General features: G+C 50.6%; 1 protein-coding gene across 7 annotated transcripts in view; it reads right to left on the reverse strand.

The window, feature by feature from the left end:
• kiaa0825 (KIAA0825 ortholog) overlaps positions 1-12922 on the reverse strand; it is a 685054-nt gene that overhangs the window by 530337 nt on the left and 141795 nt on the right. For all 7 annotated transcript variants that reach the window (XM_072516291.1, XM_072516289.1, XM_072516290.1 and 4 more), the window contains one exon: positions 3079-3297. In XM_072516291.1, the coding sequence (XP_072372392.1) occupies positions 3079-3297 (219 nt within the window). The remainder of the gene's footprint in view (positions 1-3078; positions 3298-12922) is intronic.

Here is a 12922-nt window from a genome sequence, read left to right on the forward strand (position 1 = left end):
GTAGCTTTCCAATAGTGGTCTATGATTGACAGCTTGTAAAAACCATCTGCAGCTTTGATCCATTCATATCCTTTTCGGTTTCAGTGGCCTAAGTGGTGAAACCCTAATGGTTGTAAACACTGACCACGTCAAAGAGAGGTAAGTGCAGTGAAATCATCACCCTTGAATGATTGGAATACACTTCGTGCTTGGAATGCACTTACGTCCATTTTCTAGGGGGAGGGGAGTCTGTGAAGGCAAGGGGTTCCTGTGAGGGGTCATCCCCGATTACAGGGGTCCCCGGGGGTGTCCCTATTACAGGGGTCAGGGGAGGAGGGGGCTGGTTGGGTTACCCCCGTACTTGAAGGTAGAGGGGGCACTGCCAAGCCAGCAGGAGCACTGTCAGGGTGACAGTGCAAGGGTGCTTGGGCGCCAATGCCAATGGTCAGGGCCCGGGAGTGACCATGCCCATGAAAGAAGGGTAGGAGGGGAATGTGCAGGGCAGTTAAGGTGCCTCTAGGAGGTTTGAAAGGAGTGACGGTTGGGTGTCGTGGAAGGGGAGGGCCTGAAGGGGCCCCCCAAGGGACCCTATAGCTGTTGTGGTCATGTGTGTCGTGGATGACATTGCCCATTGGTGGGGGGGGGGGGGGTGTGGGGGACCCACAAGCTCACTTAGGGATTGGGGCACACTTTCAAAATGGCGGCCCAATCTCGAAGTTCAGCTCACAGTGATGAAAGAAATTCCAAGTGTGGGGCTAAGCCGGTAGGAAACTCCTCAGAGCCCGACTAAGTGTCGTTAGATCGGGGTGGGGGACTCCCAGCAAAACCCACCACAAATGACTTTAGAAACTTTTCTGTTAAATCGCACCCACTGTGTGCAGTTATGGTCTCCTTATTTAAGGAAGGATGTAAATATTTTGGAGACGGTTCAGAGGAGGTTTTTTATTCTTCCATGGGATGTGGTGTAGATGGAGCCACATGAAGGCCAGACTGGATAAAGATGGCAGAATTCCTTCCATAAAGGACATTCGTGAACCAAATGGGTTTTTATGATAATTGACATGGTCATCATCAGACTTTTAATTCAAGATTTTTTTACTGAAATCAAATTCCACAAGCTGCCATTGTGGGATTTGAACCTGGGTCCCCAGAGCATGACCTTCAGTTTATGGATTAGTAGTCCAGTGACAATATCACTGTGCCACTGCCTCTCCTCCCTGGTTTACTAGATTGATACCTGGAATGAGCGAGTTGTCTTCTGAAGATAGGCTAGGCAGGCTGGGCTTACTCCCACTGTAGTTTCGAAGAGTGATGGATGACTTGATTGAAGTATACAAGATCCTGAACAGTCTTGACAAGGTGGATGTGGAAAAGATGTTTCGTCTTGTGGGCGAATCCAGAACTAGAGAGCATAGTTTTAAAATTAGGGGTCACCTTTTGAGGACAGAGATGAGGAGAATTCTTTTCTCCGAGAGTTGTGTGACTTTGCAGTTCTCTGCCTCAAAAGGTGGTGGAAGCGGGGGGTCAATGAATGTTTGTACGGCAGAGGTAGATAAATTCTTGTTAGGCAAGGGAATCAAAGGTTATCAGGGTAGATGGAAAGTGAAATTCGAAACAGAAACAGATCAGCCATGATCTTATTGAATGGCAAAGCAGGCTCGAGGGACCGAAATGTTTACTTCTGCTTCGATTTCATATGTTTGAGGAAAAATTATTGAGGATTGTGTTAATGTTCCCTGTTAAAGAAAGTGTCTCCTTTATGCTGCGTGTTAGCTGCAGATGTTCTGACAGCAGATGGCACAATTCATGTTTTGTACTCACTTGGTGCCTCAGAGCCAGTTTGCCATAGGGATTGTCACATGAGTATACATGGTTTGCAGATTTGGTTGATGCCAAAATGATAAAGCTAGCTTATGTAGTTCTTGTGTTACTGTTCCTTCTTGCATGCCTTTCCTATTGTGTAACACTGATCATAAGTGGTTAATATGTGCGTTGATTGCTTTAAAAAGGATTAGGTCATTTTACGTTAAGCAATGAGATTATAGAACATAGAACATTACAGCGCAGTACAGGCCCTTCGGCCCTCGATGTTGCGCAGACTTGTGAAACCACTCTAAAGCCCATCTACACTATTCCCTTATCGTCCATATGTCTATCCAATGACCATTTGAATACCCTTAGTGTTGGCAAGTCCACTACTGTTGCAGGCAGGGCATTCCACACCCTTACTACTCTCTGAGTAAAGAACCTACCTCTGACATCTGTCTTACATCTATCTCCCCTCAATTTAAAGCTATGTCCCCTCGTGCTAGGCATCACCATCCGAGGAAAAAGGCTCTCACTGTCCACCCTATCCAATCCTCTGATCATCTTGTATGCCTCAATTAAGTCACCTCTTTTATGGATTAGAAGAATGCACTCATATAGATACAGCACAATGCTGTGTGAAGTTGATATCGCCTGACTAAAGCAATTTGAAAGACAATTGGATTTGGATAAAGTGCTAGATACAAAATTAAATATAAAATTAGGGGTGGCAAGGTGGCACAGTGGTTAGCACTGCTGCCTCACAGCGCCAGGGACCCGGGTTCGATTCTGACCTCAGGTGACTGTGTGGAATTTACACATTCTCCCCGTTTCTGTGTGGGTTTCTTCTGAGTGCTCCAGTTTCCTCCCACAGTCCAAAGATGTGCAGGTTAGGTGGATTGGCCATGCCAAAATGCCCCTTAGGATGGGATTGCAGGAATAGGGCCGAGGCGGGGTGGTCTTTTGAAGGGTCCGTGCAGACACGATGGGCCGAATGGCTTCCATCTGTACTGTAGGGATATGATAAATATTCTGGAGGTATTCTTGATTTTCCCAAGGATCATGTTGAGAAACGGATTAAAATTCTTGAAGAGCAGATTTCATGATCAGCATATGGAAAGGGTTTAAAAGGGCCAAGGTGGTGTTTTGACTTTTGTGTATTGTTACATTCTTCTTGAAAAAGTAGCTATTCAAATACTTGAATACAATGGCTGGTATGCAATCTGTTTGTGACTTGCTATTGTACCTGACACCTTTTACTAGTATGCCAACATTCTGTTGTGCTGATATTACCTTTGCGACTTTTTTTGGTTGCTCTTCTTCCATGTACAGATCCCATGTAGTTTTCACCGGGTGAGTACACGTTGCCAAGCTTTTTGTTGAAACGTACTGGTTTGTTTCTCGTTGAAGACATCCTGAACATGTATCTTCAATTACCATTTTCACACAATCGGCTATAGAAGATGCTAGGCCCTTAAAAGCATTTCTCCAGTCACATTCTAGAGATACTGACTACAACGTAAATAAGCAATAGAGTCACAATTAAAAACGAGAAAGCACAATTTATAGAATAGCGTCATAGAATTAAACAGCACAGAAAAGGCCTTTCGCTCATCGCGTCTGCACTGGTCAAAAACATCCACCGATCCATTCTAATCCCATTTTCCAGCACTTGGTCCATAGCCTTGCATGCCCTGGGATCGCAAGTGCACATCTAAATACTTCTCAAATGTTATGAGGGTCTCTGCCTCCATCACCCTTTCAGGCGGCAAATTCCAACCTCCCACCACCCTCTGAGTAAAAAAAGCTTTTCCTCACATCCCCTCTGAACCTCCTGCCCCTTATCTTAAATATATGCCCCCTGGTCATTGACGCCTCCACCAAGGGAAAACATTTTTTCCAGTCTACTCCTAGAATAGCCAGTGTGGTACCATTATTCAAGAATGGAGGAAGAAACAGACCAGGAAACTACAGGCCAGTCAGTTTAACCTTAGTGGTGGGGTAACTATTGGAAGCAATTTTGAGAATTCTGCATTTGGAGAGGCAGGGATTAACCAAGAACAGTCAACGTGGTTTTGTTAAGGGGAGGTCATGTTTGACCAACTTAATTGAGTTTTTCGAAGAGGTGGCCAGGTGCGTAGATGAGGGAAATGCATTTGATGTAGTCTACTTGGACTTCAGCAAAGCTTTCGATAAGGTCCCGCATGGGGGCTGATAGGGAAGGTAAGACCTCATGGGATCCAAAGAAATCTGGCAAATTTAAAAGAAAAATTAGCTAGCTACGCTGTTATAATAAACCAGAAATGAATTTTCGGTGGCGGCATGTTGGGTGGCTCCTGCTCGAGTCTTGATTTTTTTTTTTTAAAAGAGTTTAATACCCAGTCCCAGTCGCACTTTCTTTGGCAATTGAGCACAGGAAGGCATAAGGAAGGAGGGGGATGCCGATAAACCAAATGAAAACTGCTGTGAAGAAGGGAATGAGTGAAGGTTCGCCATTGAGCGAAAGGGTTAGCTTGGGAGCTGGAAAGATGGTGGAGACTGGGAAGCTGGTTGGGGCCGCACTGCTTACGGCAGAAAAGATGACTGAGGTGATGGCTTTGGAACTGGAGAAACAGTTTGCAAAGCACAAGGAGGTGATGAGGAAGGAGATGATGACGACACTGAAGGTGCTGGTGGAGGAGGCAATTTCCCCGGTGAAGTTGGCGGTGTCGAAGGCATCGGCCGAGGTGCGGGAGCAAGGTAGGAAAATGAAGGAAATGGATGAAGCCATGTCGCAGCACAGCGATCAGATCACCTCGATGGGTGAGGAGCTGCAGAGGGTGGTCGAGGCCAACAAAGGGCTGCGAGCTAAATTGGAGGATCTGAAAAACAGATCGAGACGGCAAAACATGAGGATCGTTGGCCTGCCCGAAGGGGTGGAAGGCCCCGAGGCCGATGGAGTACTTTGCCAAGATGTTGGCGGAGTTGGTGGGGAATGGAGAAGATCTCTCCCGGTACAAACTGGACCGGGCCCATCGGTCGTTGGGGCCTAAACCAAAGACGAATGAGCTGCCAAGAGCAGTGATTGTTTGTTTCCACAGGTACCATGTGAAGCAGAAGCTCCCTAGTTGGGCGAAGCAGAAACAGGAGGTGCAGTGGGCTGGAGCTGGTATATGTATATACCAGGACTTAATTGTGGAGTTAGCAAGGAGGCAGGTGACTTCCGGGTGCGGCTATGCAGAGCTAGGTCGCATATTCGGCAGCTCCTGCTTGGAACGGACTTTTGGGCTCTTTTACAGGGCCCCCACGGCATTTGTTTGACATTTCCCGGTGTGGGAAGAAGGCTGCAATATTCCCCCGACAGTGTCCCCCAGGAAGGGTATGTCTCTTGGTTGCCAGACACACGCAGAAACAGTAAAAGATTTGGCTGCAACTGCAGGATAAACAGGGCCTCTTCCAGCATGCAGGCGGGGGAAGGGCAAGCTTAAAGCTGCAAGCTGACCTGAGGGCCTGTATCAAAAGTGAATTCTAGCAGCAGAGGGAACAACTGTGAAAAGACCTCATCAAGGCCACTGAAGGGACTTCCGGTTGCGGTGATGCCTAGCTAGCCGCACGCTTCGGCGGCTCCAGCTCCGACGGACCTTCGGGCTCTTTTAAGAGCCCCAACGGGGAATTTTTCGACGACGCAACCCGGTGTGGGGCGTGTGAGAAGGGAGTCCCCCCCAAACGAAGGAGGAAAAAACCGGCGGCGGCGGCTGCAGCGCGAGGAATCGTCGACCAAAGGGTCAGAAAGAGAGAAGTACAAGATGGCGGCGGAGAAAGCGCAGGCGACATGGGGGCCTGAGCATGAAATTATGAGACGGTGCGTGGAGCTGCTGAAGAGGGAGGTGCTGACCCCGTTGCTACAGGCAATTGAGGGGCTCAAGGAGACATTAAAGACCCAGGAGACAGAGCTCCGTGTGGTGGAGCAGAAGGTGACAGATATTGAGGACGAGATCCTGGGCCTGGCGGTTAAGACACAGACGCACGAGGCACTTCATAAAAAGTGTACTGAAAGGATCGAAGCCCTAGAAAATGGAGCGCGAAGGAAGAACCTTCGGATACTGGGTCTCCCTGAGGGTGTGGAAGGAGTGGACTGTGGAGTGTACGCAAGTACGATGCTGAGCTCACTGATGGGTGCTGAGGCCCCTACGGGCCCCTTGGAGGTGGAGTGGGCAAATCGGATTCCGGCGAGAAGACCAAAAGCGGGAGAACCACCCAGGGCGATAATCGTGCGATTTTACCGCCTTAAGGATAGAGAAGAGGTCCTGAGATGGGCTAAAAAGGTGCGGAGTAGCAGATGGGAGAATGCAGTGGTACGGGTATACCAGGATTGGAGTGCGGAGGTGGCGAGAAGGAGGGCGAGCTTCAACCGAGCCAAAGAGGTGTTGCATAAAAGGAAGGTGAAGTTCGGGATGCTGCAGCCGGCAAGACTATGGGTCACGTATCAGGAGAGACACCATTATTTCGAGACGGCGGAGGAAGCATGGACCTTCATCAAAGAAGAGAAATTGGATCGGAACTGAGGGACTGATGCTGCAGGAAATGTTATTGTTAATGTTACGGTGGAAGTTAATTGAGAAGTAAACAGGGAAGGGGGGAGACATTGGGGAAATGTGGGCGCCGGTGAGGGGGGAAAGACGGGACATAGTTGGAGAATGGGGAAGGGGAGGGGGAGGGGAAAGGGAGCTGCGCCATAAGAGGCGGGTCAGGTAAAGGGATGTTCCCGCACCATAAAGAATAAGGCGGGAAGACAGGCGCAAGGCGGATGGGAGTTCCCCACATGGGGGGGGTCGAGGAGTGAGCAGGAGTAGCCGGGGTCAGTTGAAGTCAGCTGACTTACGGAAGTAATATGGGGGGAGCAATCATGCTAGAAAGAGATCTAGCGGGGAGGGGGAGGGGGGGGGGGAACAACTGGGTTGCTGCTGCGGAAATCCAAAAGGAAATGGCTAAAGAGTGGGTGGGCGGGGATGGTGTGCGACGCTGGGGGAGCGAGCGGGAGCGCGGAGGCGGGATATGGGACTGGCCTAGAGAAGGTAATGGCTAGTCGACACGGGAGGGGGGCAGGTAGCCCCCTAGTGAGGCTGATCACGTGGAACGTGAGAGGCCTGAACGGACCGATAAAAAGGGCCAGAGTGCTCGCGCATTTGAAAGGACTAAGGGCAGACGTGGTTATGCTCCAAGAGACGCACCTAAAGGTGGCGGACCAAGTTAGGCTAAGGAAAGGATGGGTGGGACAGGTGTTCCACTCAGGACTGGATGCAAAGAATAGAGGGGTGGCCATTTTGGTGGGGAAACAGGTCGCATTTGAAGCAAAGAACATCGTAGCAGATAGCGGAGGTAGATATGTAATGGTGAGTGGCAGGCTGGAGGGAATGGAGGTCGTGTTGGTTAACGTGTATGCCCCAAACTGGGACGATGCGGGATTTATGAGACGGATGCTGGGGCGTATACCGGACCTGGAGGTAGGAAACTTGATTTTAGGAGGGGACTTTAATACGGTGCTGGACCCGGGGCTAGATAGATCCAGCTCAAGGACCGGAAGAAGGCCGGCAGCGGCCAAGGTACTTAAGGGGTTTATGGACCAAATGGGGGGAGTGGATCCATGGCGATTTCTTAGACGTAGGGCTAGGGAGTTTTCCTTCTTCTCCCATGTCCATAAAGTGTACTCCCGGATAAATTTTTTTGTTTTGGGAAGGTCGTTGATCTCTAGGGTGGAAGAAGCTGAGTACTCAGCCATAGCGGTTTCGGATCATGCCCCACATTGGGTGGACCTGGAATTAGGAGAGGAAAGGGAGCAGAGAACACTCTGGCGATTAGATGTGGGACTGATGGCGGATGAGGGAGTGTGTGCAAGAGTGCGGGGGTGTATTGAGAGATATCTGGAGGTCAATGACGACGGCGAGGTCCCTGTGGGAGTGGTATGGGAAGCACTAAAAGCGGTGGTCAGAGGAGAGCTGATCTCCATTGGGGCCCACAAAAGGAAAACAGAGGCCAAGGAAAGGGAAAGATTACTGGGGGAGATTTTAAGGGTGGATAGGGAATTTGCAGAGACCCCGGAGGAGGAATTGTACAGGGAGAGGAGACAACTCCAGACGGAATTTGACCTTCTGACCACCAGAAAGGCGGAGGTACTGTGGAGGAAGGCACAGGGGAGGAGGTATGAATATGGGGAAAAGGCGAGTCGCCTGTTGGCTCATCAATTGCGAAAGAGGGCAGCAGCGAGGGAGATAGGAGGAATTAGAGACGAAAGGGGAGACACGGTGCGAAGGGCAGGAAAGATAAATGAGGTGTTCAAGACCTTCTATGAGGAACTGTATAGGTCTCAACCCCCAGAGGGAGAGGAGGGGATGCGGCAGTTCCTGGACCAATTGAGGTTCCCGAAAGTGGAGGAGCGGGGGGTGGTAGGCCTGGGGGCACCGATTGGGGTGGACGAGGTTATTAAGGGACTGGGAAGCATGCAAGCAGGGAAGGCCCCAGGACCAGATGGGTTCCCGGTGGAGTATTACAGAAAATATGTGGACTTGTTGGCCCCGTTGATGGTGAGGACGTTCAATGAGGCCAGGAAAGGGGGGACTCTACCCCCGACGATGTCGGAGGCGACGATATCGTTAATTTTGAAGAGGGATAAAGATCCGTTGCAGTGCGCCAAATTGTTGGCAAAGGTACTGGCATCGAGGATAGAGGACTGTGTCCCGGGGGTGGTGCACGAAGACCAGACAGGGTTCATAAAAGGGAGACAACTGAATGTTAACGTGCGACGACTATTAGGGGTGATAATGATGCCCCCAGTGGAGGGGGAGGCAGAGATAGTGGCGGCAATGGACGCAGAGAAGGCATTTGATAGGGTGGAGTGGGAGTATTTATGGGAAGTGTTAAGGAGGTTTGGGTTTGGGAACGGGTTTATTAGCTGGGTTAGACTTCTTTATGGGGCTCCAACGGCAAGCGTAGTTACAGGTCGACATAGATCGGAGTATTTCCGACTATATAGGGGAACAAGACAGGGATGCCCGCTGTCTCCATTGTTGTTCGCGTTGGCAATTGAACCTCTGGCCATGGCGTTGAGAGACTCCAGGAAATGGAGAGGGGTGATTAGAGGGGGAGAAGAACACCGAGTCTCGTTATATGCGGATGACCTATTGTTATACGTGTCGGACCCAGCGGGGGGAATGATAGAGGTTATGCAAATTTTGAGGGGGTTCGGGGATTTCTCGGGGTATAGGCTAAACATGGGGAAGAGTGAATTATTCGTGATACATCCAGGGGACCAGAGTAGAGAGATAGAAGGCTTGCCTCTAAGGAAAGTGGAAAGAAACTTCCGATACCTGGGGATTCAGATCGCTAGGAGCTGGGGAACCTTGCACAGACTTAATCTGACACGGTTGGTAGAACAAATGGAGGAGGACTTCAAGAGGTGGGACATGCAGCCTCTATCGCTGGCGGGCAGGGTGCAAGCAATTAAGATGATGGTCCTCCCGAGGTTCTTATTTGTATTTCAATGTCTCCCTATACTAATCACTAAGACCTTTTTTAATAAAATAGACAGGAGCATCACGAGCTTCGTGTGGGCAGGGAAAGTTCCGAGAGTAAGGAGGGGGTTCCTTCAGCGTAGTAGGGACAGAGGAGGATTGGCACTACCGAACTTGGGAGATTATTATTGGGCCGCCAATGTGGCAATGATACGTAAATGGATGATGGAGGGTGAGGGAGCGGCGTGGGAAAGACTGGAGAGAAAGTCCTGTAAAGGGACGAGTCTAGAGGCGCTGGTGACGGCGCCGCTACCGCTCTCACCTAAAAAGTTTACCACGAACCCGGTGGTGGCGGCAACATTGAATATCTGGGGACAGTGGAGGCGACAGAGAGGGGTGCGGGGAGCCCTGGTGGGGTCCCCAATCAGGAACAACCATAGGTTCGCCCCAGGAAGAATGGATGGAGGATTTCAGAGCTGGTTCCAGTTGGGAATTAGGAGGGTGGGAGATTTATTTATAGATGGGACTTTTGCGAGCTTGGGAGCATTGGAGGAAAAGTATAAGTTGCCCCGGGGAAATTTCTTGAGATATATGCAGGTGAGGGCATTTACTAGACAACAGGTGAGGGAATTTCCGTTGCTCCCGACACAGGGGATACAGGACAGGGTGCTTTCAGGGGTGTGGGTCGGAGAGGGCAAGGTGTCAGAGATTTACCGAGAGATGAGGGAAGAGGGGGAGGAGTCGGTGGGCGAACTAAAAGGAAAGTGGGAAGAAGAACTAGGGGAGGAGATAGAGGAGGGTATGTGGGCTGATGCCCTAAGCAGAGTAAATTCCTCTTCCTCATGCGCCAGGCTTAGCCTGATTCAATTTAAGGTGCTACATAGAGCACACATAACGGGAGCAAGATTGAGCAGGTTCTTTGGAGTGGAGGACAAATGTGGGAGGTGTGGCGGGAGCCCGGCAAACCACGCACATATGTTTTGGGCATGCCCGGCACTGGAAGGGTATTGGAAGGGAGTGACGGGAGTGATTTCGCGGGTGGTGAAGGCCCGGGTCAAACCAGGCTGGGGGTTAGCTCTATTTGGAGTTGCGGAAGAGCCGGGAGCGAAAGAGGCCGACGTTGTGGCCTTTGCGTCCCTAGTAGCCCGGCGCAGGATCCTACTCATGTGGAAGGAGGCGAAACCCCCCGGACTGGAGGCCTGGGTAAATGATATGGCGGGGTTCATTAAACTGGAGCAGATAAAGTTTGCCCTGAGAGGATCGGCTCAAGGGTTCACCAGGCGGTGGCAGCCATTTCTCGACTACCTAGGGGAACGTTAGAGGGAAGACAGATGACCAGCAGCAGCAACCCAGGGGGAGGGGGGGGGGAGGTTTAGTTTAGGTCAAAGATAAAGGGGTTTTGTTACTTGTGTATTGTTTAAAATTTCTGTATTGTTATTGTTGCGTTTGCTTTGTAAGAGGGGAAAAATTGTTTGGGAAAAAATTTTCAATAAAACATTTATAAAAAAAAAAGCAAGGAGGCAGGTGGCCTTTGGCCAAGTGAAGACAGCACTGTATAACAGTGGGGTGCGGTTTGGCGTCGTGTACCCAGCAAAGTTGAGGATGACCTACAATTCCAGAGACATTTATTTTGAGACAGTGGAAGTGGCGGAGGCGTTTCTGAAGGCGGAAGGATTGGGGTAGAAGTGAGGAATGGGAGTGGGTACTGGTCTTGGACCGAGGAGAGAGGAGATGATAGAGTGTATATAGTTCTATTTTTTATTTTGTGCTGTTATCATATGGGTTAAATGGGGTACAGTGTTGTTTTCGGTGAGGCAAGAGTGGGTTTTTTTTCTGTAGCAACGGTTTTTCTGGAGTCTGTATGTTTGCACTGGATTTGTCGGTTTGAAGGGGATTTGTATTTTCTTCTTGTTATCCTGGAACCAAGCGGGGGGGCCCACACCAGAAAGCTTAAGTCGGCTAGTGAACGGAGGTTGGGGGGGGGGGGGGGGGTGCTGCAGACATTGGAGCCTGATGAACAGGTTTCAATGGGCATAGATGTGAAAAGCAGGGGGATATTTACTGGGTGAGTTGCTTTCGAGAGGAAGTGGCTGAGGGAATTCTGGGAGCCGGGGGGGGGGGTTTGATGGCAACAATAGAATGGGGCATGCCAGGCCCAGTGGGCAGGGCCCGGAGTTATGATGATGGTGGATAGGAGGGGTGGTGTGGGGGTGGGGAGAGAAAGACCCCCAATTAGGTTAGTTACGTGGAACGGGAAAGGGTTGGGGGGGCCAGTGAAGAGGTCGAGGGTGTTTTGCACACCTAAAATGTTTAACGACCAATGTGGTTATCTTACAGGATACTCATTTGAGGGTGAAGGATTGGGTGAGGCTCAGGAAGGTCTGGATAAGCCAAGTGTTTCATTCGGGGTTTGACAGTAGGGCCCAGGGAGGGGGGGTAGCGGTTCTGGTCAATAAGAGAGATGGAGAAGGTGGTGGCAGACCAGGGGGGTAGATATGTGATAGTAACGGGGGCATTGGAGGGAAGGTTGGTGGCGTTGGCAAGTGTGTCTGGCCCTAACTTGGATGACGTAGGGTTTGTGATGAAGGTGTTTGGGCCATTCCGGATTTGGATTCGCATGAGCTAATAGTGGGTGGGGACTAGAACTTTGTGCAGGAGCCAAGGGTGGAGAGGTCACAGCCGTGCTCGCTGGCCCAGTTGGGGGGGGTTGAAGGCGCCGACTGGGCTTATGAGGGAAATGGGAGGAGTGGACCTGTGGAGGTTCTTGCACCCAAGGGAGCGGGAGTATTCGTTTTTCCCCTTGGTCCGCAAGGTTTATTCGAGGGTCGACTTTTTTGAAGTAGAGAAGGCACTGTTGGCTGGGTTAGGGTGTCAAGAGTGTTCGGCGATAGCAATTTCAGATCATGCATCGCATTGGTCTTGGAGAAGGGGACAGTGCAGAGACCAGGGTGGAGATTAGACGTGGGATTGCTGGGGGACCGAAGATTTTGTGAGAAGATTGGGAGGGCTATTGAGGAGTACGTGAGTTTTAACTGCACAGGGGAAGTATTGCAGGCAGTGGTGTGGGAAGCCCTGAAGGCGGAGGTATGGGAGGCCCTGAAGGCGGTGGTGAGGGTGGAGGTGATATTGTTTAAGTCTAAGCTGGATAAAGGGGAGAGGGCGGAGCAGCAAAGACTGATAGATGAGATGTTGGAGGTGGACAGGAGGTACGCGGGGGATGCAGATGCAGCACATTTAGACTGAAGGAGGGAGCAACAGGCGCGTTTAAATCTGTTATCCATGGGAAAGGCGGTGCACCAATTGAGGCGGGTGAGGGGAGTAGTTTATGAGTATGGGGAGTAGGCGGGCACATGTTGGCAGGCCACCTTCGGAGGGAGGCGGCGGCGAGGGAAATTGTCCAGGTATGGAATATGACGGGGAAATTGGTGGTGGACCCTGACCAAATTAACAGGGTGTTTGAGGAATTCTATGAAAAACTGTATAGATCGGAGCCGCCGGGGAAGGATCAAGGGATGCGGGAGTTCCTGGGCGGTCTAGAGTACCCGAGGTTGGGGGAGGAATTTAGAACCACATTGGATAGGTCAGTAGGGGAACAGGAGAAAAAGGAGGCAACTGGGCGGATGCAGTCAGGGAGGTGGCAGGTCCAGATG

This window comes from Scyliorhinus torazame, chromosome 9 (genome assembly GCF_047496885.1).
Source record: "Scyliorhinus torazame isolate Kashiwa2021f chromosome 9, sScyTor2.1, whole genome shotgun sequence".
Taxonomy (NCBI): domain Eukaryota; kingdom Metazoa; phylum Chordata; class Chondrichthyes; order Carcharhiniformes; family Scyliorhinidae; genus Scyliorhinus; species Scyliorhinus torazame.